Source organism: Seriola dumerili, unplaced genomic scaffold (assembly GCF_002260705.1).
Source record: "Seriola dumerili isolate Sdu_G_001 unplaced genomic scaffold, Sdu_1.0 BDQW01000091.1, whole genome shotgun sequence".
Lineage (NCBI taxonomy): Eukaryota > Metazoa > Chordata > Actinopteri > Carangiformes > Carangidae > Seriola > Seriola dumerili.
In genome coordinates, this window is record NW_019174346.1 from 5,838,462 (window position 1) to 5,866,177 (window position 27,716).

Consider the following 27,716-nt stretch of genomic DNA (forward strand, 5'->3'; position numbering starts at 1 on the left):
TCTGATTGGCTCACTGACCTGTTGTTGCTAGAGCTCCAGAGAGAAGCCTGAGAGAGGAGCTGTAAAACTATATTGAGCTGGTTTTTGGTTCTTAAAACCACAAATATATCTTCTTATGGATCAACACTTTAAATAAAACACTGGAAAAGTGTAAAATGTGGAACCTTTAAGAAATGGATGACAGTTTGAACACAGCCTCTTTTTGCCCATGACACATGGCCATGGTATAAACGTGATGGTTTCTGACACACAGAAATTACAGACTCCACAGCTGTAATGCGAAGCACAGTGGTGTTCATCTATGATTTTCATATATCAGAGCAGCTTGTCATGTATTATCACTTAACATTGCTCATATCTGTAAGAAGCTGTCATTGCTTTTCTTATGTAATTACTAGGAGAAAGTCAAATCTATAGATCCAGACTCTAACAGCCTGAGGAGACACAAGACCAAACATGATATTACGGTTATGAACCGTGAGGCACAGCCAGCATCAAGCAAAATCCAGTGACTTCACAGCGTACATGCTGACCGTTTGCTCTTCTTTATCAAAAGCAGTCACTGCATGTTATTTAGTCCACTGAAGTGAAAATGATCAGTTCTGTCACAATCAATTTTACTGACTGGAACTGTCCTGGAGTGGATGTGGTGCACAGATTTGCATGTACAAGTCTGTTGTGTGTGTACATTTTTTTTTTACGCGCCATGGCAGCAGTTGTCAAGTGGTGACAGGTCTTTTCAGTGGTAGCTACAGTACCAGCCAGGTCAATGTCCTGGTGATGTGTGTGTGTTTGTGACTGTGCTCTCTCAGAAGCCTTGTATATGGCAATAGGCCTCCAAGCTGGCGAAGAGGATGTAGAGAAACCAGAGTCCAAAGAAAAGGAGTGAAGTGAGGACTTTGGGGATCCGCGGGCCTCCCAGTTCACCGCCTACGGACGGCCTCCGGCGGAGCATCAACACTCCCATACTGAAGAAGGCAAAAATGGTGAAGAGTGTGACGGAGAAGGCCAGCGAGCCAGGGTCCACACGGAAGACCTTACCTTTGATTTCCCAATATACAGCAGCCACAGACCAGGCCACGCCAATACCCAAAAACACATTAACTGCATTGCTTCCTGTCACATTTCCTATACATGCATCCGCATACTGGTCCTGAGTGGCAGCCACTTTACTGGCGAAGGTATCTGGGTAAAAAAAAGTAAAGTTAGTGAAGTTTAAGTGTTTATTAACCTAGCCAAAAGTTACATTAACTAATATTGTATTTGTTTTAATAGTTAAAAACTCAGGTAGAATCACTCACCAGGAAGTGAAGTCCCCAGTGCTACAAAGACGACTGCAGTGACAGCGTCTCTCAGGCCTACGGTGCAGCCAAAATGGGAGGCTAGGTCTCCAATAATGGCTGTTAAGACGCCAATGACAGAGATTGACACGATGAAGCATGCCCAGCCATTCCAGTACTCAGTGGGCGGGACACAAGCAAACAAAATCTTCCAAAAAATGCACAATATGTGCATGAAATAGTCGAAGCAGTTCGGCATTCGTTGCTCTTGTCCCTCTTCATCTCCATCGCCTGTTATAAGAAGAAGAAAATTAAACCAAGCAACAAGTCCCGTCATCAGCCACAAATGATAAAATCACATTTTCAGCAATTCAGCTTATAGTGTCATAATAATTTGAAGTGGTGGGTGATCTTTGTGCTCATAGGCTACCTTGCAAATGACTGACAGGTCAAGGGGCTATGTGGAGATTATGGTGAAGGTTGTGCCATTTTAAGAATGCAGATAATTTTTCAGTTCATCTGTTAATCTAATGTGGATAACCATTTTCAAAATGGCTCCTGCTTCTTATGGCAGCATTAAAGTTCAATGTTTTTTTTTTCTTTTTTAGAAAAACACTTATTTACTTTTTGGCACTGGTTTCTTTTTTTTATGCTAAACTAAGACAACAGGCCACTGGAAATAATGGGAATTTTTGTATTTTCGAAAATTATGAACTATTCCTTCAAATTGGCAAATCACATATTTCTTGTGAATGCCAGACTAACACACAGCTAGCAGCAATTTGGGAGAAATACTTTCCTCTCTATTCATTGTTAGTAACATTAGCCATATTGTGAGTCTGGATGTTTAACATTAAAAAACTGACATGAATGAACAGCAAGCAACAAAACAAACTAGATTATTTAACCAGGTTGTAACATTAAATTATAATTGTTTATTTAATCATTTTGAGACCAATTCATTTCACGTCTTAATTTGAGTTAGTGTAAAAGATCATCAACATGATTAATAATCAGGTTTAATGCAGTGAGCAAAAACACCCATCTGAAACATCGAAAAATGTAGCGGTCAGATTCAAGTTCTGGTCAAGTCTGTAAAATTAATTAAATCATAATGAGGAAGAAATACTAGTTTAGTACTGCTGCTAAAACTATGTCTCTAATTAATGCTTTTAATGTAACTAAATATTCTGCTACTCAGTTAAAAAAAATATATATACAAAAAATAGCCACTGACCTGAACTGACGGTGACTGCTTCAATGAACTGCTCTCTCCACGAATGAGTGCCAATCACTACAGCCAGGTTTGTGTCCTTCAGGAGTTTGTCCACAGTGCTCTGTTACAACACATTAAACAGGTCAGTAAGTAAGCAGAGGTAATCATAGCTCATATGAATGCACACAGAACATATGGGTCCACGTTTATGTCACTTCACCCTCAAACTCTAAGATGGATTATTGTAAACTTTTTAACATAGGCTAGTTGATGCAGAGCACATATTTATAGTACACGCACAAAACCACTGGCTTCACTGTTCTGCTGCAGAACTTGAATTAAATCCAGAATAAACGGACCCAGACGTTGCTCACACAGCGCACACTGATATACAAACATTGCATCTGTACATCTCGTATCAAAGTGCATGTGATACATGAGAAAAGTTGAGAAGTGACAAGAGGTAGAATTAAATGTGTGGTGTTTGAGTATGACGAGAGTTTAATGAGGAAATGAGAGGAGAAAAGTCTCATCAACACACAACATGCAGGCAGTAACTGTACCTGGTCTAGTACTCCATTGGGAGTCTGATGTGTGAGAGGGCAGGGAGAGGGCATATGTTCACTCATTGAAGATAATAAAAAAATCTCATATTTTCTAACAACTTAAATAAAATGTACTTGGATGTTCCTTGTATTCACTGATTTATTTGTACACAGACTGTCTGTTTTACTGCTGGTTTAACGCCTTCTGTCAGCCACTCACACACCTTAAACTCACAGGACTCCTCTATGATGACCTCAAGCCTGCTGTGCTCTCCTAGAATGGGTTTACCCATCTCAGAGATCCTCCTGGCCTCTTCCTCCTCAGGGGTTGGGTTTCCTGTCAGGAGAGAGCAGATATTTAATAACCCTATCTGTAATTTATTGTCTCATTTACAAAATACACACACATCCTAAACCTTAACCAAGGGTCCAGGCCCAAACCTAAAGTATGAAGATGAAAAAAACATTTCACACACATGCACACACTTTCAAAGTATAAACGTTTTAAGGGTGCTGTGTGCAGCATCCATAACGTCATGTACTTCCTGTCGAAACAGGTTGGGGGTGGCATGCTCAACCCCCTCAGTGCAAGCGGTCAAAAGGATCTGTCTGCAGGCTGCAATACTTGCCCTACTAGGGCTATGGCCACTTCAAGTTACTTCCCCTTCATATTACATCATGCCGCTGTACCTCCAGTGTGAAAGGGGTTTAAGCACAGCACCTATGCTAACTAGCTGCTAGCTTCTTTTGTAGGACCGCTGAATAACTATAAAAACACACATTTACTGACCGGAGCGTCTCGCTCCGAGGCTCTGACAGTAACAGGAGCACCAACCCGCGGATGAAACGTGACGGATCAATTTTCCCAGTCTGCAAGGCAGCTAGCAGCTCACTCTCAGTGCAAGCAGAAAGGCACCATCTACTGGCAAAGAGCTGAAGGAAGTGAGAGGGACCCTGCCCCTGCGACCCAGGTAAGCAGTAGAATATGGATATGGGCAAATGGTAGTTTATCACAGTAAATTGATACATCTTATAATATTTTATGTGGAGTGGTGGCAACTATTCATAAAATATGTGCCAAGTTGTCTTGTGTACCATCGTCTTCACGCGATCTGCCATCTTGCCAACATCTCATTTTGACATCTCGTGCGGTTCTGTTTGATTTGGACAACTAACAGTTACGCCCCCTTAGAGTTACACTCTTCTCTTGCAGTCTGCAGACAGACCCCTCTCCAAGTAGCTGGCCATGCAGTAACAGTCCCTGCCCTCAGCAAGCACAATTAACCAATAAAGATTTGCTATCTTCCACAAAGTAAAAGTAATAATATGCTGACGGATGTTACAGCACAAAACAATAAAAAACTAAGATTTTAGACTTTCAGACAATGGCAAGTATTGGAAGTCATTTAAGCCTGAAACCATGTTTATGGTCTTCAGTAAAACAAATGCCAGGAAGGACAGAAGGAAAGTAGAAAATCCCTTTTATTACCAGGAAGTAATGGGCAAAAGATCCACTGATCTCAAGGAAGCAATGGGGTTTTTATGGGTGTTCTGACACCCTAACTTTACTGCTGATAGCATGCAATTTCACAATAATACACTGATATCTAATAATGCTGCACATTGCACCTTTAACAGCCAAACTGTACCTTGGTTTAGCAGCAATGCTGGGAAAAAAGACAGACAACAATTCAATACCATACAGTAACACTATTTCCAGGGCCTAACTAATTAGAGAGGCTTGAGAGATTCTAAGATGCAACAGGAAAAAATAACACACTCTGTTGGGTTTCATTTTCACTTTTACCTAAATGAAATAAACTACTGTTCATTACAAACTGATGTAAGTGATTCTTTTGACCTCTAATAACAAGCACACATCCTGCTGACACATTGAGGTTACAGGGAACAGGCAACTGAATGATACTAAATTCATAATTGGCTGCAGCGCCTGCGCTACAGTGAAACAGAGACAGCAGTGAATGGCAGCGTGTAATCTTCGGTTACTGGCTCTGACGCAGGTGCCCAGCCTTCAGCCGTCTGTGCTGCCGTTGTTATTGTTTTGATACTCGATCTTGGATATTGCTGCCATCTACTTGCTGAGTGTTTTTTTTTTTTTTTTAACGTCAGGGTTTCTTTCACCATCATCTCATACTGCATCACTTAATTGTCGCAAGTCATTAAGATGTCAGAGATAAAATACAAAATGCTTACACACTCACCAGAGAGTCCTCGCTTCAGCCATTTGGGGTCCTCAAGCACAATGAAGAAGTTTTCCTGCTTCTCATATTCTTCCACATTTATAATGCGCACCTGTAAGGTCTGACTGGAGATATGCAAGCACACACACACACACACACACACACAAGCACACACATATTCTTAATTCTATAACAAAAGCAACATTAAGTATTATTCAATTCGATGAAGGATAAGGTGCCTAAAAACACAAGACCTCAACGTCTTAAACATTTCCTCTACCATCTAAATCACATCACAAATTGAAGTGACCTGAATAATTAATCACTATCGACCTGTAAATAATTCAGGCCTAAACATAGTGTGCTCCTGCTCCTCTGTTTGCCAAAGAAATAGCGCTAAACTAAATACCTTGTAACACAGCTTTGATACGCTGGTTAATCAATGTGTGTAAAGTTAATTTGTTGAACTTTGACGACTTGCTGAGAAGCAGCGAATACAGATAAACGTGTATGTAACGGTTGCAGTCTAAAAAAAAGAAGTTAAGTAATAAGGGCTAACCACCCCCACACTTTGTCATTAACTATGATCTACACATTGTTATACTCTTGACTGTGTAGTGTCTATTGATGGGCCATGTTACATAACAGAGTCTTTCACTAAGTGTACAATTAGTCCATGTGCAAACACAGCTTATATAACCTGAAAATTTAATGGGAAAAGGATCTGTCAGCTTACATGGGGTGACTCGAGGTTCCCACACCTGATCAGGGACGGGATTATCTTTGGGTGTCAAGTCGTCAGGTAATTCTGTCTAAAAGGACCTACTCCACCAGGAGTGGGTGACTGATAACCCATAGTAATCTTTCAGCGAGGTTCAGATGCCCTTTTCCTAGAAGCACCAATGTGCCAGTAAGATTAATATAAAAGCAGAAGGGTGCTGTGTTTCTGAACTAGTGTTTAGAAAAAGAGGACAGCTGTCTTTTTGATTATTGTCTATGTGGTTGTGTGTTTATACCTAGAATTTAGAGAACATCATAGCATATTTAAGTTTTGTCAATTATTTAGCTCCTATTAAATTGGCTGAATGAGGAAATGTAGAGAGTTGCTGGTTCTGAAGACCTACATACATCAAAGTTTCCTTCTCTGTGTTAAGTATCACAATATTCTATATTTTTCTTGTTATCTTGTTCTCATTAAAAGACCAAAACCAACATTCTACTGATCCTACAAACAAATACTGTTATATGTTATGTGTTTTTAATCCTTTTTGGACAATAAAAATGATTAAAAACAAACAAATATGTGTTATATAAACTACTCGATGCCTAAATTCTATCTATCTAAATAAGCCACACTGCTTTGACATGTTTCTTGATTATCATGAACACATACACTATAGTTTATTTTGAGTTCACTCACCATCCACATCAACATCCACTACGAACTACACCGTCCAGCTCTTTTATTATTTAGCCTTTTTAAAAAAAAACAGAAATATGTATTTCTGGCCCATTTGTTTTGGTAGGAACCAATGGGCTTGTGGGATACAGGGTAGGGATCAGATCGTATTGAAAGATGGACTAACACACAGTTGTTTTTGGTCTTTTCATGGGATTAATTATAAAATGACAAAATATTGAATAATCCAAACCTTGACCTTTAAAGGGGCTATTTATACATTTTTTTCTGACACCGAATGTTGTTTCTTGCCGGGAGCGGGTGGTAGTGATTGTCGCTTGACAAGGGCTTAAGTCATTATTGTCTTTACAAGACAAGAGGTTATAATACACCCTCTGAGCACCGCTACATCTTCAGGTCAGACCGGAGGCTACAGTGAGTCATTATCAGAAAGTGACGAGACAGGCCGTGGCTAGCTGGTTAGCATACTAACTTCAGTAGAAGAAGAAGTGTTAGAGACAAGAGTTAAAATTGTTGCTGCTTTCCACAACTGGAGACAGTTCTTGGTTGTGGTAGAATGAAGTTTTTTTCATTTGACTATGCTGTCAGCATCCTTCACACAAGGCAACACACACTACATGACATCCAGAATGTCTTTATTATTACTATTATAGTCAAAGAACTGCTGTGTAATTCACATTTATAGACTCTTAGCTTTAGGAAGTGTTTATTATGTTGTTTGATCAGTTAACCACTTGCATTATGATTGATCTCAGGTTTTGAAGGCTGTAATTTGAAATCCCCATTTGTGTTATTCCTGTCTATCATTATTAGTGCCATTAGGTTTATATGTTATTTCAGAACAGAAAGTCTCCTGGCAAACTCCAACAAGGCTGAACCGCTGAGACACCGGCAGAATCCGTCACCGTGATAACGGGACACAGCCTCCAGGAGAATCCATTGTAATTCATTGTTGTCCTCCCTGAGGACTGGTGCCCCCCTCCAACGAGAGAAAATATGTGGTGTTCACACTACACAAAACTTACAAATAGCCCTTCTGAAAAAAACATTTGCTTCAGGCTTCTTGATAATGAAGAAACCTTGTTTTAATGTATTGTAGGTTAAGGAGCAGGAAATTGCAACATTACGAGACACAGTGTCTCCTTCCTGGAAGAGAAGAGATTGAGATTGTTTCTAAGGAAACACATCCATCAGACTCTGTGGCTCCTCCACTCTTAGTGTATTTGCCAGTCATTGCCTCACCTGGTCTGTTCATTGGTGAATTCCAGCTCCCCTCTGCTCTCCTCGTAGTCCACCCCAGACTTGGCACTGCCATCCTCTGTATGGTATGGCACAGCAACAGTACCCCTGGATCCTGAGTTCCTCACCACTGTCACTGTCAATATGCCTGTGCTCTCGCTCACCCGCAGCACCCGCTGACCGAAGGTGAAGATGCCAGCGTGGTCGTCGTCCAAGATAGTGATGGTGGCAACCAGTGGCTCCACTAGTCTACCCCTGGGCGGAGTTCCTGTGCCTTCATTTCCACCTTCTTCTACCCTCAGTTTCTGAAGACGCACAAAGAAATGCTCATCCTCTTCAAAGATGTCGTCATCCAAGATACCAACCTGGAGAGAGTGCAAAGTATCTCCTCATAAACACAGAAGGTAATAACAATTTTAATTCAGATTCTCGAAACTCACTACACAACTTTCAAAATGACTGGTTCCGGGGTTCCACTGATACCAAACCCTGAAATATTTCACTGTATTTAAAATCATGTAAATGTTAGTTGCTCACCTTGATCTCTTTGCGGGTCTCCCCTGGCTTAAACACCAGGGTTCCCTCGGTGAATTCATAGTCTGCCCCAGCATTGGCAGAGCCATTTTCTGTACAGTAGTCCACATAGAAAGTGTTCTGACCTGTGCCCCCATCAAGGATCACGCCAAGGCTCAGAGATCCACAGTTCTCTGTGCACTGGTACTGGGCACTTTCAAAACAAATGTGCGAACATGTGGCCTTGTCAGCATCATCATGTCCTGAGCGGCGTGTGTGCTCAGCAGCATGTCTCTTTAATATGTTACCGGCACCAATCAACATGCGTGTCGCCTGGACACGGTAGAAGGCGCGGCTCTTCTTCTGGTGAATCAGGGCAGAGTAGTTGGCCATCTCAATCAGCTGGTCCAGGTCTTTGTCCGGATGTTTCTCCTTCAGGTCTTTAAGGATGCGGACCACCTATGCAGGAGAGGAAACCGGATGTAAAATAACTCACTTTATTCATGGAGATGCACTCTTTGTCAAATGTTCTGTAAAAAGTGCTCTTTAAAACACAAATTGCTTCAGACCCTGTTTTAAGTTGTGACTACACAGGCTGTGTGTGCAGTTGGGTCCGATAGGGGGTTTCAGTTCACAGCAGAATGAGAACAAATAGCTTAGTTTATAATGACAAAAGTATTGGTGTTTCTTGGGACAAAACTCTGCAGACTAATGTAAGGATGTTTATCAAGAAATACTTTGAGATCCCCTACCGCTCAGCCTCCTGCTGTTAAGACTCCTGCTGTCTGCACTCCTGCTATTCAGACTTCTACTAGGATTGAATCCTGCTAGCCTCAGGAAACCTGATATTCCCCTTAAATTCCCATTAAGTAACTTCAAAGTCATAAAAACATTAGAACCAGGAGTGGTCATGACAGTGTTCCTTGTAAATATGTTCCCATCAATAATTAATTAATTCTAATTACTTAACACAAACCTAATGGAGCAGTTTGTAAGTGTTGCTATTTGCTACATAGCCAATGTTAGCATTAACAGCTGTTTACTTACCAGTCTAAAAGAAACTTTGCAAGTTAAGCATCAAACTTCATTCCTTTACTCTGCCTCCAGAGGTGGAAAGCAACCCTCTTGTTCTGCTTCTATGTCCATCACTTTTCTTCCACTGAAGTTAGCATGCTAACCAGCTAGCCCTGGTTTAGTCAGATTGTCTCTTCACTTTCCGACATCGAGTCACTGTACCGTCCTGAAGAAGTAGCACTGCTCAGAGGATGTATTATAACCTCTAATATCGTGAACACAACGATGGCTAAAGCTCCTGGCAAGACTGGTAAGTAAATAAATGTTAATGCCAACTCTGGCTATGTAGCAATAGCAAAACTTACCAATAGCTACTTAAAAAAGCTGTGATTTCACACCATCCAATCTTAGGTGCAATGTGTGTCTCCAACAGCATTTCTCCTTGAGCCACGTCTTACCTCATCTTTGTTCTGGTCTAGTTCATTGCCCGTCTGCACAGAGACCGTCACACTGGAGGAGTTTCCAGGGCATGAACTGCCATCCGACAACTTCCCATCCATGATCACATCGATGCCTTTGGGCGTAAGGTCCCCTTCCATTTCCACCACAATGCCATGCCGCTTGTCAGCACGGTAACGCTTGTGCATGTATTTGTAGAAGAGTAGGCGACGGTCAGCGATCCAAGCCAAGATCACACACACAGGGAAGTACAGCAGCGTCACTACAGCTTCCCACACCTGGTAATACAGGCAATATGAAAATAACATGTTTTATAAACGTGAATTATTAGAAAATACAGCCAAAAATATGCAGTCATCAGAAACACACCTCTACAATCCCAGGTGAGATGACAGCCAGTATGAGGTAGAGCCAAATGTAGGCAAAAATACTCCAGAAAGCCGTAATAAAAAACACACGCAGGTGTTTGATCTTGCGAGACTCTCCGTCGGGAATCACCCACACACATAGACCAACAATCACAAACATATTGAAGGCAGCGCTGCCCACTATGGTGCCCGGGCCGAGCTCCCCTGCATTAAAGTTGTGCCCACACACCTGTAAAAGTCAAACATTTGAGGGACAAAAAAGACAAACATCACAAGCAAATTAAAGACATTTTAAATGCTAAGTGGAATTGAATAACTCAAACTTACTCAAATATTATATATTTTGAATATGTAACTAGAAAAAGAAAAGTATAAAAATATATATTTGAGTGAGAATAGAGTTGAAATAAACCTGCAAATTGTGATTTTAATTTTCTATTAATTTATTTACCAGTGAATTTAGTTATTTAACCCACACAACTAGATTCTGAGAACTATATATACCTATAGATTTAAAGAATTCAAAACTTGAGAGAGATGTATGAATACCACATTCACAAAGATGAAAGATGCCTATGTCTTGTGTGATGGTTTATGTTAAAAGCATCTTGTGTACCTCAATGACAGAAAGCAGGATCTCAGGCGCAGAGGAGCCCAGAGCCATGAGTGTGAGGTTGGACACCGTCTCATTCCATATTCTCACTGTAGTTACTGTAGTTTCACCGTTAGGTTTGGTGATGGTCACCTCCTTCTCCTACAAGACATTTGTGAAAATGTTAGCGATGCTTAACCATCATACATATGTTTCCATTACAGTAATAAGTGTTAATGTCATAGTATGATACGTAGGCTTGGGTGGTATTCAAAATTTAACATCTTGATACAGTCCAGCCCAAATATCGCAATATACAATATTATATTTATCTTGTAATTATATTATTGAATTTTAGACTTCAGGTATAGGCGATGCCACTAAACAGTTTGACCACTTTTATTTGTCACATGTCAAGGTACAATGTACAGTAAGCAAAGCAATGAAATGAGAGTCAGCAGGACAGACTGCAAAACTGCAAAAAATAAAAGTAAAAAAAATCATGAAATGAAATATTACAAAAAATATTGAATATGGCGGAAAATATCACAATATTTGATATTATCAAATGCCAAAGCCTTATGATAAATTTCAAAATACATGTTTATAAAATCTCATATTACGACATTTAAAAGCATCAACACTCAACTTATACAATGCATAATTACATTTTTAGCTTTATATGTAAGTATTTGATATAAGTAACCTATCAATTCTGCCAAACTATATTTCAAAAAACACGCTACATATGGAGAATCCAAGAGCTGTGGGGTACATACTGTATCACTTCACAAAAAGATGCTGAAGGTTAGTGACAGGGGTCAACACAGAGAACCAAAACTGAGTGATGCTATGACTCTTTTTTGATTTTATGAGAAATCACTGTAACATTCCTGTAATATTCTTACATGGGCTCATAGCTGCCTGTTATACTTGGCTAGTTTGCATTTTTATTTTATAAAGAAATTTTTGAAACTATGGTGCTTTCAATTTTTCACGTCAATACTTAATTATGACTTTAATCCAATAAGACTGGATATAGATGATGTAGTTTACATGGATTTTTCTTTTTAAAATGTTAGTCTTAAAGTAGCTATATGTAACTTTTTTCTGATCAGTGACTAATGTGGGATAATAGCACATTGAATTTCCAGAGATTCTTGAGCCAATCGATCTGAGAGAGTAGAATCAGACCAAAGTGTCAAGTTCAATAATACCTGAGAGGTGATGACTTCTATTGATGCCATGAAGCGGTCTGCGATGATGGACACACCCAGAAACATGTACATGAGACCCAGGAAGTAGATGATGGCCCTACCCGCCTGCTCCCCCAGTGGAGGGTTGAGCGGTAGCCACACTGGCAGCAGGATACCAGGTCTACAAACCACAGTGCCTGCACACGCCCGCTTTCCAGACCCTGTAGAGTTGCCCACGGGTTGAGGCTGCTCGGGGCCAGACGCTCGCTCTACGACCTGTGGCCTGAAGGAAGTGCAGGGGTAGGCCAGGAGGACCAAGGAGAGAAGGAGCAGGAGGAGTGGGGAGAGGTGAAAGGGGAGGGGTCCCATAATATCCCTAAGACAGGAGGAGCACCTTGGTCACTGGACGAGCAGCTGGGTCAAAAGACTCTCCTGGAGACACAGAGGTACACATTATACAGTATATATGCAGTACACAGGCACATTATTCTAAATAAAGAGATACAATTATGTCTAAAGAATCTTTAAAGGTCCCATATTTTTATTTCAAATGTTGATATCAATAAGAAGATATATTTATAGTTTTAAGAACCAAAAACCATCTCAATGTAGTTTTACATCTGCTCTCTCAAGATTCTCTCTGGAGCTCTAGTAACGACAGGTCAGTGGGCCAATCAGAAGAGAGGCTCTGAGCCTCTCCTCTGATTGGATGATTGGTGCTTTGATACTATCACAGTATAATACAGAACCTAGACCTGTTTTATAATCGAAGAAGACATGGAAATCTCACTTTATACTAAATGGGACCTTTAAAATTTTTTTTTTTTTTCTGTCTGTCGGCTGGTTGACCACTTCAGTCCAGTCTGAAATGTCTCAGTAACTACTGGATGGATTGCCATGATATTTTCTAATAATTTTTTAGGCATTCATGGTTCCCTGAGGATGAATCCTAATGACGATGATGGTCCCCTGGTTGACATTTGTGGTTTTGAGTGAAATGAAATTCGGTACACACATGTTATGTTCTGCTCAGGATTAACTGACCTTTATTAGGTTAATAGTTCAATGTGTCCAATACAGTGACCAAGCACCTGCAAAACTATTGACATCCTCATCAGTCTCAGTTGTATGATGTTAGCATGCTAACATGCTAAACTAAGATGGTGAGCATGGTAAACACTATGCACATCAGCATGTTAACAATGTAAAGGATGTAAGCCTGCTGATGTCATCATTCAGCCGAGTACAGTCTGGCAGAGCCACTAGCATGTTGTTACATTACATTTTCTCATTGAAAATTATGGTTAATTATGGTTTGAAAACAGCCCCATGATGTCAAATATGAAAACAGCATTAACATGAAATACATGCAAAAAGGCAAACAAAAGCTGCTGTACAAGAGCCATTTACCTACAGGATCTATTTAGAGGCAGCTTTTCCAAGAATCAATGTGAGATCTAACACTGTCCTAAAAGGGACCTATTTTAAAATTTGCACAACCTCAGCTTTTTGTGAAAAAATAAAACAAAAACATTAGGACACTGTCAATAACATATATCTGTCACAAATCCCAAATTTTTCCCTGCAAAATAAGTGCATGCATTTCACTCCTTAGACCTCCCTAACATATAATATATATGAATTTTTTCATTTCATGTTGGTTATGTTAGTGAAAATGTAGGTTTTATACTCGGCAACAATTGTTGCCGGTGGGAAACCGCATAGTCTAAATTTACACAAATTCTTCAATTTGACCTATTTACACATGTAAAGAATAAAACTAACATGAACATGAGTAACATATTATAACTAGGCATGGTTACAAATGTGTGAACTTTATTAGATACATTTAGATATCATTTCAATTCATACTGAAGGGAACTAACAAGGACAACAACACAATTACTGTATTTCATAGTCTCATAAAACGGTTAAATAACCGTAGAGCTGAGAGTGTTTGAACTTACAAAATAAGAACTGATACTAGTTTGTAAAAAATAAAATAAATTCACATTGTGGCAGTACCTTAGATTCACTTAACATTTACTGACCACTAACATCATGGCCGGAAGATGAGTGCACAGTGTTATTCAACAGAAACACAAAAAAGTGCAGGTAAGTATTCACTTTACCGCAAAAACAGTGTATAGTGAAGGCGCACTATTAGTGACAAAAATCTGAATATTTATTTTACAGTCTTATGAACCAGTTTCAATAGATTTGATTTACATAACAGCTCAAAGGTTTATCGGTTAGATTTTACTCTCCATGAAAAATCTTGAAGCACTCAATGTGGAGTGGTACGTCACACTTCTCACATCCATACACAGTGCGGTTGTAGCATCGTCTGCATCTTTGGTAACGTTTTCCTGTGTTTACAGGCCAGTGATGTTTCCCATCACCTCTTGTGGAATCCTGAGGTTTCACAATTGCAGATCTTCTGCCTTGCCCAAGAGGCTGTTTACCATATCTCTTGAGGAGATCCAGGGACAAAACCCGCTGAAAGGTCAGGAGGTCATAATCACTGCCAACAACATCTCTGAAGAACAGCCAACTATTCACCACTGCACTGTGAAGGGACCAGGCCAGGATTGGCCACCACCACTTCTTTGACCTTATTGCAGATCTATATCTTGACACATGAAGATCATGCAGATCCACGCCACCCATGTTTTGGTTATATGTAAGGAAACACAGAGGTTGTGGCACTTTGACAAATGCTTTTTTCTCTTTGCTCCACCTGGATGCTTGACCCTCTGAATATCTTCCTACAGCATTGGTTGCCATGGTTACAACACTGTTATCCTTCCATCGCACCAGTAACTTCTCCCCCTCTGTAAGGACCTCTGTGCTTCCACGAGGCATTTTTTCAAAATCCTTCACACCTGTGAAAGGGATGTCATGCAGACGGCACTGTCTCAGTGTGCCAAGGGACCCATAACCTTGTTTGGTCATTTCATCAATGAGGCTAAGTGAGGTGAAAAGGTTATCATGCACAAATGTGCATCCTGGAGGGACTTCTGCTTGTTCAGCCAGACCAAGGACTACACTTGGGCCCTGTCCTAAGCCAGTTTCAGGCAGATGTGTGTGGACTCCACAATAGGGCTCCATGTGAAACATGTACCCTGTGGGTGAAGCAAGGCTCCACAACTTGTATCCAAACCGGATTGGTTTGCCCCTGATGAACTGCTTGCAGCCATGCCTGCCATAATAGCGTATCATGCTTTCATCAATTGACAGCTGTTTTGTGTATGGCATCATCTTGTAGGTGCTATTCAGTGCACTGAAGATGGGCCGCACTTTGTAGAAAGGGTCGTCTGTGGCCTTTGAGTTATCCACCAGATGAATTGAGGCCATTATCTCGTCAAAGCGGTTCCTTCTTATTGCATTTGAGATGGCTTCATTGTAGACATCAGGGTCATATGACCAATACATGTGCCTCCTTGGTACTGAACTGTAGCCAGATGCGAGCAGAACCCCATAAAAACTCAGCAACTCATCCATGCTCAGATCAAGTGCCTTCCCTTTGGTTTGCATTGAGTAGAGGTTTGACATCTCAACAGTGAGCTCCCTCAGAGTAGGAGGATACATCAAAAGGAACAAATCAACAGGGTCAGGTTTAGTTTGTTTTATGCAATCTGCTGCAGTTGGACCATAGGTCACAAAATCTGGTATACCGGATGTGGCTGGGCGTCGTGATCTTTTAAAAATCCTGTCCTTATTTTGCTTATTTTGAAGCGTTTTTTTCTGGTTTTTTTGGCGTTTTGGGGTTTCATTTTCTTCAGGACATCTCCTTTTTTTTGGTTGTGGGGTTTCATTTTCTTCAGGACATCTCCTTTTTTTTGGTTGTGGGGTATCATTTTCCTCAGGGCATCGTCTTTTTCTGGTTTGTGATCTGGGTTTCTGGGTGGACACTGTGGGAGATTCACCAACTAGCGGCAATGGGTTTTCTTCAAAACCAAATGCTGGCGGAGTGAGAGATGAGGGAGTGGGGGAGTTGGGGGGGCAGGGAGGGTCTGGGGGTAGTTCTGGAATTATCAGGTCAAAATCTTTCTCATCCTCCAGATAGGTCACCTCTGCTTCACCATTCAGCAGTCTAGCAGGCAAATGGCCTGTTTCGCCTTGGTACTCTCTATCTGAGCAGTCGCTATCACAGTCACTTTCAATTGCATCTTTTTCAACTGTAGGAATGACTGTTATGTAGCACACATCTTTTTGGGGTTCTTTTAAATCTAGAAGATCCAAAACATCTGATAGTTTTAAGCTGTGTAGAGAAAAACATAGGAAAAATAGAATAAACAGCTAAAACTTTTGACACCTAGCATAATGCTATGACTATGCGTTATGCTAGCGGCAACAAATGTTGCCGTGGTTCCATTTACTCTTTTTATGATCAAAAAATTTATGCAGGCATATAATTCTCATTATATATCAGTAGTAGACCCTTTAAATACTATATGTACAAAATATTTCATTTATATCTGTTAATTAAGGTATTTTACTTACTTCCTTTTGTACAAGTTTGAGGCAGACATTTCCCGCCAGCGGTGCAAGCAGGAAGTAAAGAGGCCTGGTCATGTGACCATTCACACTAGTTACATGACACTGATACAAATTAGAGGACACAACATATTCTTTTATTTCAAAACTTGCATTAGCTGCCAAAACCAAAACAGCACTTTTAGAGCTTCCAGAAGTAAAAAAAAAAAAGAGCGGCAACAATTGTTGCCGGTGGGATAAAATGGGTTGCATTGCTATCACCTCAAAACCCTCTTTCTCTTCCCACATGGTAATCCTATATAACACCCAGCAGGTGAGTAATGCACATATCCATTCTGTTTCAGGGATGTCTCTGTCATGCACACTCAGTCAGGGTGCAGGTTGTTTTGTTTTTATTATTGCCACCAGCACAAAGGCTTGTTTTTAGAAGTTAAAAGTAAACTGACCCGACTGAGTCATCTTAACAGCATATCAAAATGACCTCTGAGAAACTAAAGCCAAGTTGTTAAGTCACGCAGCTCCTGTGGTTAACGTTATCTGGCACTAATCACTGTACCCTGGTGGTAAGAATGACTAAGTGCTAATTTACAGCTCAGACAGTTTTTTTTACCTGAAGTGCTATGTCAGTCTCTGTGAAAGCTTTTTGAAAGCAAAATTTAGGCAAAACGTCTGGAACACCATGAAAAGAGTAAAGTCAGTTGAGAATCAGTTCGCTCTGGGGCGGATGAGGTAAACTAATGTTACATGATATCTGAAGATATAACGAAAGAAATCAATTTAGGAAATATTGTAATGCACGAAGAAATCTGTAACAATTATAATAATTAATTACCTGCTTTGTTTATTATCCCAATCATTACCCCTTAGGCCTTAATCTCTCCTCTTTGTCCCCCATTGTGGTAAGCTGCATGAGTAAACCTTGTGTGTGCTAATGTAATTTACTTGTTGACCATTACAGTTCTTATAACTAATCACTGGGTCCTGATGTTACCTCACATTCTACTGATTTCAAAGACAGTATTTTGACTGAGAAAATTCTGAATTACTAACCTGAAATACTAAGCAGCATGAGTTGATACTTGAATTATAAAGAATGATCATCGTAGTTTTGAACAACAGGAATCATTTTTTGAGCATTTGTAAGTTTTAGATTAAAGGAGAGTGTAATAATGTCAAAGCACAGTCGTATGTTTACAGTGTTGACGTCTCTGAGCATGTATGGATGTGAGTACAGCAGACTCCTGGGCCCGCCGCCTCCACTCCACCGGCGCAGGTGACACTGCACTATTGTACACTGTGAGCTGAAACAGATACTTGGGTGCTGCATCTTTGATGCAGCTTGAGCTCTGCCAGCTCATTATGGAGTTGTGATTCAGAAACACAGCCCAGAGGGCCCGCCGCATCACATTTCACTTTCCAAGGCCTGCTATGGTTACCACGACCTCAAACTGAGGGCCACCTTACACCAGTGGTAGCTGATGGGGGGTCGGCTCGCCAAAAATAACTTTCTCAATGTCCATATTTGTAAAACAATAGTGCACAGAACAGAGTCAGGGAGTCATAATAGTGATATACATCTTATATGAGGTCTCATTTAAACTGCTGGGCTGTAATGAGCGCATCAGCCTTGTTTCTACCATTGCAGCCAACATGAAGTCTGTCATATGCAATACATAGAGATTCAAACACTCACAACACAACCACCCAAACAAACAGGAATAGTATTAACCAAGTGCCTGAATGGTTCCATAGTTTTACTACCTGGGCTAAAGGAGACAGACTTTCCTAATGTCCTGTATTATATTGTAGCAAGAGTCTTACGTCTTCTTGTGTGACATGTTTAAGATCTAAATGCAGATTTGTTTGTAGAATGCAGCAGTGGCAAGACAGGCAGTACAGTGTATGAGGGCTAGCTAATCAAGAAGCTGGAAGAGCAGGATGCATTATTGATTAATGCATTCACCTAAATATAGCAAGATCTTTTCCTTTCATGTCACCTACAAGGAGCTCTGTAAACATAATTCAGATGAACAGCGCAGTAGATTTATCAAGCAGACATAAAGGGAGTGCTTCTCAGTCTTTCCAGTTGAGAGATTGAGTAAATAGGGCGGTAAATTGGAAGACTCCTGCCACTCCCAACCCTCACCTGAACAGAGCCGAGCTCTTCCTCTGCAGTGACACTGATTCAAGTCAACTCTTTTTGATTGTAATCCAGGAGTGATGTTCACTGGGTATATTAAGATTAAACTGTTACAACGAAAGGAGGAAAATGCTTTAAAAAAAACAAAACATATAGTACATGTTAATGTAAAAGCTGAGGGGAGTAAACATAAACGCAAGAAAAAAAACCAAAAAAAACTCACACTTCTTACAAGCCTTTCTTGTGCCTGGGGGAAGGGGTCATGAAGCGTTGACAGGTCTGTGTCCACTTCTCCCACAGGAACAGCGAGCTGGGTGACAGCTCATCTCCCCTTACTGCCTCTGACACGGCCACTATCAGTCAGCACCACAGATAAGTGATTGCCTGGGGTTATCTTACACTGATAGGAGTGCCACTAAAAAAGGGAGTTAGCACCTGTAACAGTTTAATATTTCCTGGTTGTACCCTAATGGTGGGGTACTGTCTCATGAGGGCTGCTTCCTTTTGACATGCAGAGCACTGTGGTGCGACAGCAAGGCAGAGATGACTAATTTAAGCATCAATAACAGGAAACAAATGTACTCTTATTTAAGCTTGACCTACAAATCATCACCTACCAAACCAGTGTAACCTGCAGCTCAGTCATCTTCTGATTGCACCGATTTGATTTCAGTAATCAGAAAGTTAGTTCATGAATTTGTTTCAGTTTCACGGTGCATTCAAGGACCTGACACAAACACACACACTCACACACACATCCTCAATCACCAGTCCATCGCCATAAGGACTGCATTGACCACGCTGTTTGAACATTAACCTGTATGAAGATTGACAAAGATTGCCTTTCCGGGATGTAAGCTCTATGCACAGGTAAACCAATAACATACCATGTATCAGTTTCACAGCTAGCCAATTAAAACCTGTGTTTGTACTTCATCTTAAACGCTCAGTCACCTACGCTAAAATCCCAAGAGCAGAGGGTCACACTCATTAGTGTAACATTACTGCAGCTCTCTACAAACAAAAAAGTTAATTTATATGCAAGCGACTCCACTGCCATTCACAGCCTTTTCAAAGCCGCTCTGCTGGCTGCTACCACAAGATGTTATCAAAGAGAACGAGTCCTAATGTAAAGAATCAAGGTGTAAGGTTGAAGTGAATTATCTTCAGATGCTACGATGCACGAAGGCAGCAATCACCAGAGCCAACACCTCTGATCAGTTCAACAGCAAAACTGACTTTGCAGGCAACCTGAGACAGCTCGGCCACTTAGTTTATATGTGTGATCAGAAGGCAGGTGTAGTTAGTAGCTACTGTATATGAGAAAAAAACTGTAAACGTCTCAAAGTAACAGAAAATGTTCACGCCAAATCATTTAGAAACGGCAACTGCCGATGGGAAAAGTCCGACATTCAGCCAACCAATGGTGTAACTTTATCACAAACTCTATCACTCAGTCACTCACTCACTTATGGACATTCAGGTATGTAGCGCTGTGCTTTAAAATGAACTGCATATGCCTCTAGGACAGAGTACTCTTAAAAAAAAGAAGAGTAGAAAAACATGTTTTAAAGCAGAAAATTGTTGCCTTTATTATTTTATGTATCTATATGCTGTATTTTCTTTTACATTACTGTATGTATAATCAAAAAAGTTTGATAATCATTGAGGATTTGGCTCAGGTGTCCTCCACCTGAGTCTTGCTGACTGAATACAGTAATAAAGTAAAGATACTGGGACTAGGTGCTCATCAGCACTGGTTTGATGAGTGGTGGTTTTTCACCACAGCTGCTAGAGTCAGTCAAACAGCAGGCAGCTTTTCTGTTGATAAAGTTTGGGGTTTGTGGCTGGTGCCCTTATATTTGCCTATTTATCTCTGTTGGCCATTGTTGTTCAATGTTGTTGGATAGCTAAGGATTGGACGTTGGATGTTTTGGAAGTGTTTGGATGTTTAGAATAAAAGACTTCAGCCTAGGCACAAAGGGAAATAATCCAAGAGACTTGTTTACCCTTGGAGGTGTTGTGGATTGCACCTCCAAACCATCGTCCCTGCAGACGATTCAGCCTTGGATTAGAGCAGTCCGCTATAAAACACATCCATTACAGCACAATAACATCCGTTCAAGTTACACACAAATCAAGGTGGTTAGACGGTCTCCCTGTTAGACAGTCTCTCTGTTTGCAGTTAGAGCAAAGAAAGGAAAGGGATCCGTCCTTTTAATAAGTAACACAGGGCTTTGGCTTGCTGCTATGGGCCTGTTAATGAACCAGATGAATCAGTGTAAGATAATCCACCAGGCCACACAGACAGACAGTCAGACAGACAGACTGGGCCAAACCACAAATGTGTATCAAAGGTATCTAGAAGAGGATTCCAACATGGCTTTATTTACATTCAATATTTTTCTCATTTTTTTCCACTTCAAGCTGGATTGTGCTAACATTACCTCACCATAACTAACAGTACCTCAGTCATATATGGTGACATAAGTGAAGTTGAGTGAATCCACAGGGATGCATTTGGTCAGATCTTGAGTTGATGTCAATTTTACAATAAAAATTTAGATCAACAACAGGTCTAATCTGTCTCCAGGGAAAAACAACCCACTCCACTTTTTCCATAATATTGCTAATATGTTGAATTAAATAGGAATATCAGTCACTTCTTTAATTTGTATAATTTCTTTGTGGTGTCAAAAGATTTAAGAAACATTTAAGATGACTTTTTTATATGTGTGTAACCCAGAAGTAGGTGATTAATATCAGTCTTAATACAGCATTTTGAAGAGTTTCACGAACAGAGGTCCTAAAGACAGAGCATATGCAAAGCAAACCAGGCTTTGTTAAAGAGTTATCCAGTCAAGTTGTTTCCATTACATAAAATTTTCCAGACGACAGTCTCTGTGAATGTTTAAACAATTTTAACACATTTCTCACACACAAGTGTAGTCACTTTAGTCACTGGGTACAGGACCGGATGTGAGAATGCACTTGAATTTAGACAGAGTGAAGAAACAGAGTCAGGAAGGTTTGCACATCAGATTACACCTTCAACAACTGGATCCACACATGACCCCAAAGTCAGGGCTTCAATTTCCATGACTTATTACAAAAAAAAAATCAAAACACGATGCTGTCTCTGTCTCATTTTCTTGGGCAACTTACTGGTAAAAGATGGTTTTGGTGCTTTTATGATCCTATATATTCCCTTCACACCTTCCTACTGTGTCTTTTGTAAAAAATGATTGCATCCTCCACCCAGGCTGGTTGTATCATACAGTAGTGTGGTGGATGATGGCTACAAAAGTAGAATCAGTTTGTAATAGATGCACTCTGCCTTTGACCAGTTTAAAAAGTTTTCTATGACTTCTACATTTACTTTTATGCATTTCTTCCACTGCAAAATAACTGCTTAGCATTTAGATCCTGAGATCTTAAACTTTTCCAGATGTAACCTACAGACAAAGTGAACTTCATCATTAGCAGCTGTCTCTCAAAGTGCTTCAGCGTCTCTCTGCGCTGTGTGAAGTCACTCCGTGTATAAATTAAATACACTGGTTCAATCAGTACCCCAGAGGAATGAACTGGTTTTCGAGAAGTCTGCGTACTACATACGCAGCGGGGGGAAAGCCAAGCTGTGCACAGTCTCTGTTCCCTCCATGTCCACTGGGTCAAAATTACCATCAATCTGGACAGCAGCAGTTCAAGCCTGGCTGAACACAAGGTTTAGTTTACAGCACGATGGGCACGCTGCCACGCTGTTCAGCTCCTCACGTATGGTGATCTACTTTCAGTGACCACAGTTCAGCTCCATTTCTCTGACCCGTTTATGTCTAATGGTGAATTTTCAATGTCTACAAGAAAGATCTTAGCAGGTAACAATCGCTATACAAGGTTTTTGCACAGGATTTTACCTGATGAATAAAATGAATAAAAGTGATTGACAGTGAGCAGAATTTTCTGGTTCTCTTACTAAAATGATCCTATAAGAATTTCTTAGTGACTTTTATTTTGGAAATAAAATTTCTATTTATGGAATACCGTGTCTCTTAGTTACAGAACTTAGTACACTCTCCAAAAGGCAAAAACATGTGATGTCAAAAACTGAAAAATATGAGTGTGACAGTTTCAGGATGATTTTCTGTGGATGAAAGAACATTTCCTGCTTATAGACTATTAGCACTGACATCATTTAACGCACAACTGCCTGTCTTGATTTATTATTATTTTATTTTATATATATTTTCTTTTCTCTCTGGGCTTCCTTCCTCTCCTGCACAATTAATATATCTTTTTTTTTCCTGTGTACTATTTTAACTTCTGTGCAAATAAACTAAACTGAAGCTAAACAGGCCAGTTTCTTCATTACAGCTGAAATTATTAGTTGATTAATTGGCAAACTGACAGAATTTTTTTTTTTTTTTTCCATTTTTCAAACAAAAATTGTGACATTCTCAGGATCCAGCTTCTCAAAGGGCAGGATGTGCTACTTCTGTTCAGATTAGAACAAACAATTAATTGAAAAATGATCTGCAGATCTCTGACAGGTGACAAATTCATGGTACAGTACTGTGCAAATGTTTTAGACACTTGAAATGTTTAGATTCTTATCCATCATCAGGACCATCAGGGAGGTGTCTGATCCGCCCACAGACAAAGCGTCAGAGTCACATTATTTTTCAAAACATCCTCACTTTACTCTTAGGGTCTAACACTTTTGCACATGTTGTCATGTCACCCAACTGTACTCCACACATCTAAGGGTAAATTCAGGTTAAGCATGAATTAGATCCTGTGACATTTCAGAGCCCTATGAGATCTCAAAGGGTGATTAGGAAGTTCAGCATCTTCAGTTTGACTGAGGGGAAACAATCCATCTGACGTCTCTAAGCCGTTCTCGTCTCTCGTTTCTCCCCCTCGACTCATCCTGCCTCTGCTAAAAACATTACACGCTCCCTTTTCCTAAGATTTCTGCATGTGGGCCTCAGGTAGGTTCACTGTAAAGGAGGGGGCAGGTGGACGGAGAGAGGCTGCATGGGGCCCGGAGGTGAAGTGGACAGAAAGGGGGGCGTCAGACGTACGACTGACAGCCAGCAGACAGTAGCTCCTGAGGTTTCCATTACCTGAGATACCCTGCTCAGCCACTGACTGCCCTGTCACCTTAGAAGGAACAGCATTCTCAGCTTCAGTATGAACCCAGACAGGGACACCTGTTATGCAATATTCAAGATACTGTCAGAAACATCAATAGCAGACAGAATATACCAACACATGCGGCATTCAAAATCCTAGCGAAGTAAAAGTATTATCAAAATGTACGTAAAGTATCAAAGCAGACGCAAAATGTCCCCTGTGACTGATATATTAATTATATGACATTATACTGTTAATATTGATGCATCAATGCTTCAGCAGCATTTTTCTGTTGTAGCTGCTCAAAGTGGAGCTATAGTCTTAACTACAGGTTAACGGGTGTATATATGATAACACATGTGAAGTGAAGTGAATCCACAGGGCTGCATGTGGTCAGATCTTACAATGAAAATTACTGATTTAGATCAACAGCAGCTCTAATCTGTCTCCAGGGAAAAACAACCCACTCTCCCAAAGTCTTCAACTAAAATTTTGGTTCTAATACTCTATTGATTTGATTTTTATTCTATTGAATATTGCTGATTTGATGAATTAAATAGGAGTATCTGTCACTTATTTAAATTGTAAAACTTTTTTAAAATGACTTTTTTTATGTGCATGTAAACCAGAAGTGTTGATAGGTGATTAATGTCGGTTTTAATACAACATTTTGAAGAGTTTTACCCACAGAGGTTCTAAAGACAGAGCATAGGCAAAGCAAACCAGGCTTTGTATAAGACTTATCCAGTTAAGTTGTTTCCATTATGTTCAATTTTCCAGAGCACAGTCTCTTAATATCAGTCTTTTCAAATGAAGCAATACAACATTTTATATTTTATATACAGTTAGTCAGTTTAGTTCCCTACCAGGGGGTCAGGCCTCTCCAAAGGGTCATAGGATAAATCTGGAGGGATGTGACATGATTAATGGGGTAGGAAATAGGTTTTGCTGCACACATTTTTTTTCTAGTCTTTGATTTTATCTGTGAAATACTGAATAATTCTAACAGAAAGCAGAAACCATGTGAGAACAATAACATAGGGGAAAATGCTATACTCATACAAGTACCTGAAAATTGTACTTAACCTCAGTACTTGAGTATAAGTACTCACTGTCCACCACTGATCATATGCACAAACACTACTTGCACTTTGCAGCAACAACACGACAGCCAGATTGTCACTACTTAACCCCTAATCTCTAATCTTTGAGACGGAGTTTTTTTTTCCGATGTGACACATTAAGGAGAAACCTCTACTCATTACCCAGCCAAAGTTGACATACTGCATATAATGTTCATGAACTGAGCTAAATCACATGGTGAGGCAACCTAAAGAATAAGGAAAAGTCAACAAACCACTAAGTAATATTTCCACTTCAAACATTTTGTAACACCTCAGATGCAGACGAACAGTGGTGCGTTTTAGTCTTTGCCATGACCGCTTGAATTCAGAGCAACAGTCTAGTTCAGACCAACAAAATGTTAACAAAATGTGCAGAGGCAGCCAGCAGGCCTGAACACACAATAGAACAGAGAGTCAATGAAAACAAAACAGACCCCCACAGGCACTGACTCTCCTCTCCATTATACACACACGCACACACACACACACACACACATACACACACACACACACACACACTCACACACACACAAAGATTCACAGAGAGACTGGTAAATACTATCCATTGCAGCATGTGCACTGCTAAAGATATAATGATTGAAAGAAATGAAACAACACCGTGACTGACAGCTGTGACACACAGAACTACATCTGACTCTGATCCTCCGGTATGTGGGACGGGATTTTGGCCTTCATGAGTACATTATAGTAGCATTACACGTCAGTAACAAAAAAAGGTACAGTAATCTAATTCACCCAGGGTAAAGGGGGCCCATCCGTTAGCTGCTGACTTCCCTAAATCAAGAGGATGAAAAGGTTTCAAGGGGGGAGTCTGATCGACTGTACAGTTTTACTGATTGATTGTAAGGGAAATGAGAGAGAAACGTGAGGTGTAGTATGGCCCTTTGTCCTGTGGCACCTGCAGTTGGCGAGCACATCGGTGCCTGCAGACAATACCGCAGCATTGGTTTACTTGTGCCGTCACATACGTGGGGAGGAGGTTGCATTTCAGGGTAAGTGTCAGTGAACGTTGGTGGTGGACCACTTGGATTTAGCTTATGAACAACACATACTAAAGACAAGACCAAAGACACAAACTTTACACTGCAAACAACTTATAAATAGGGCTGATTATGTTCTTAATTCATTGTTTTTCCTCCAATAAAATGACAAAAAAAAAGTGAAAAATTCACATCACAATTTCCAAAAGCTTCAAGACACATACACAACAATGTCAACAGTCCAGAACCATAAAAGACAAAACATTCTTATTAAAGAAGCTGGTATCAGCAAATATTTGTAATTTTTGCTTGAAAAGTGACTAGAAACAAATTATTTATCCGAATAGTTGCAGATTAAGTGTGAAACTTATCAATCATTCCACTAACAATTTCGGTTCTATGTGCAAATCTACATATAACCTACTAATAAACTACATTTTGCATTAGTATAAAAAATACATTTAATTTGTTTAAACATCCACAGTCTATTGATTTTGCCTAATTTTTTCAAATATAGTAAATACAGTCTGTTTTTTGGGTTGTTACCTGTTCGGTTCACTGTCATTCTTACTATAGATATTATGACTAGATGTCAGGAGTATATTGATAAAACATGAGGATCATTGTGTGCCATAAAGAAAAAAAGACATGCATGAGTTAAAAAAAAAAAAAAAGTGAGCATAGTGCTTTTTGGGATGCTTATGTGAAAAATGATACAAACAATATGATGTACATAATTAAATATAACGGACTGGCACTGGGGGTGTATCTGCAGTCAGCACCTCCCGTCTCACACATCATCAACTCTTCACACAGCTGCCGGCACTGTCACAGACACAAGAGCTGGGCAGGTGGGGGATACTGTATGTGATGTTGCCAATTTGCTAAATGGATGATACTTTTATGTGAGTTAAAATGTCAGCTGTGAAGTAAAGAAAATGATCTTTCAGAATAGAATCAATGGGACCATCAGGAACACACAGCAGTACGCTCTCTTTAACTTATTGGTGGTAACACAGTTTTTAATTTCTACATTCAATCAGAAGAAACTGGCAGAAAACGATGCTGTCAGACAAAAAAAAACCAAGCAGAGTGTTGTTAAATTACAGGTGTGGTGCAGCTTCACCTGTGTTTTTCAAGCATCAACCAAACGTGATTCATATGAGACATTTTTACCAATTGAAAATATATAGTATATATTTTGGCCATATCTCAGCCAACTGTAGCAGAATGAATAGGTTTATACTAAAAGATCAGACTTTCCTTTATCACACTTATTTTCTATTTTGGTCACTTGTTTTCTTGACCTCATGAGTTACCTCTTACCACACACACATCTCTTTGCTGAATTATACCTGGAACTCTCCTCCTATGCAGGACTCACTGTGACAATCTGGAGGGTCCTGACCAAATGTGACTCTATTTCTATGCGAGTGGTGGTCGTGTATATATTTCATATCAGAATTTTATCAATCAAAAGCACAGATGTGTCACTTAGCAGCCTCCCCAAACACCAGTTTACTTACACCTACTTTATATACGTACTTTGTTCCTGTGCACCTTCGTGTCTTACCTTCTGCTTTATGGCACAGCTCCACCACAGGCTGGCATCGCCTCTGAACGTCTGGAAAACACACGCCCGGTAAAACTATCCCCGTCTCGACACACGGCTGAACTCACAGAGTGAACTTTCCCGTTAACTCACATTGCCGTTAACAAACGATGGTGATGCTGCGAGCTCACGTGGGGGGGATGACGCGCTGCCTTTATGGTCT

At 40.2% G+C, this 27,716-nt stretch overlaps 1 protein-coding gene across 1 annotated transcript; it reads right to left on the reverse strand.

Annotated features, from left to right (window-relative positions):
- Positions 1-84: 84 nt before the first annotated feature.
- On the reverse strand, positions 85-27,631 carry LOC111222347 (sodium/calcium exchanger 2-like). Its single transcript, XM_022746052.1, has 12 exons — positions 27,515-27,631; positions 12,065-12,475; positions 10,872-11,009; positions 10,257-10,484; positions 9,887-10,165; positions 8,439-8,873; positions 7,905-8,266; positions 5,264-5,367; positions 3,266-3,378; positions 2,518-2,617; positions 1,302-1,571; positions 85-1,185 (listed from the first exon to the last, which is right to left on the reverse strand). Exons 2-12 carry the CDS (start codon positions 12,410-12,412, stop codon positions 809-811), a joined length of 2,754 nt encoding a protein of 917 aa, XP_022601773.1. The 5' UTR covers positions 12,413-12,475; positions 27,515-27,631; the 3' UTR covers positions 85-808.
- Between the last annotated feature and the right edge of the window lie 85 nt (positions 27,632-27,716).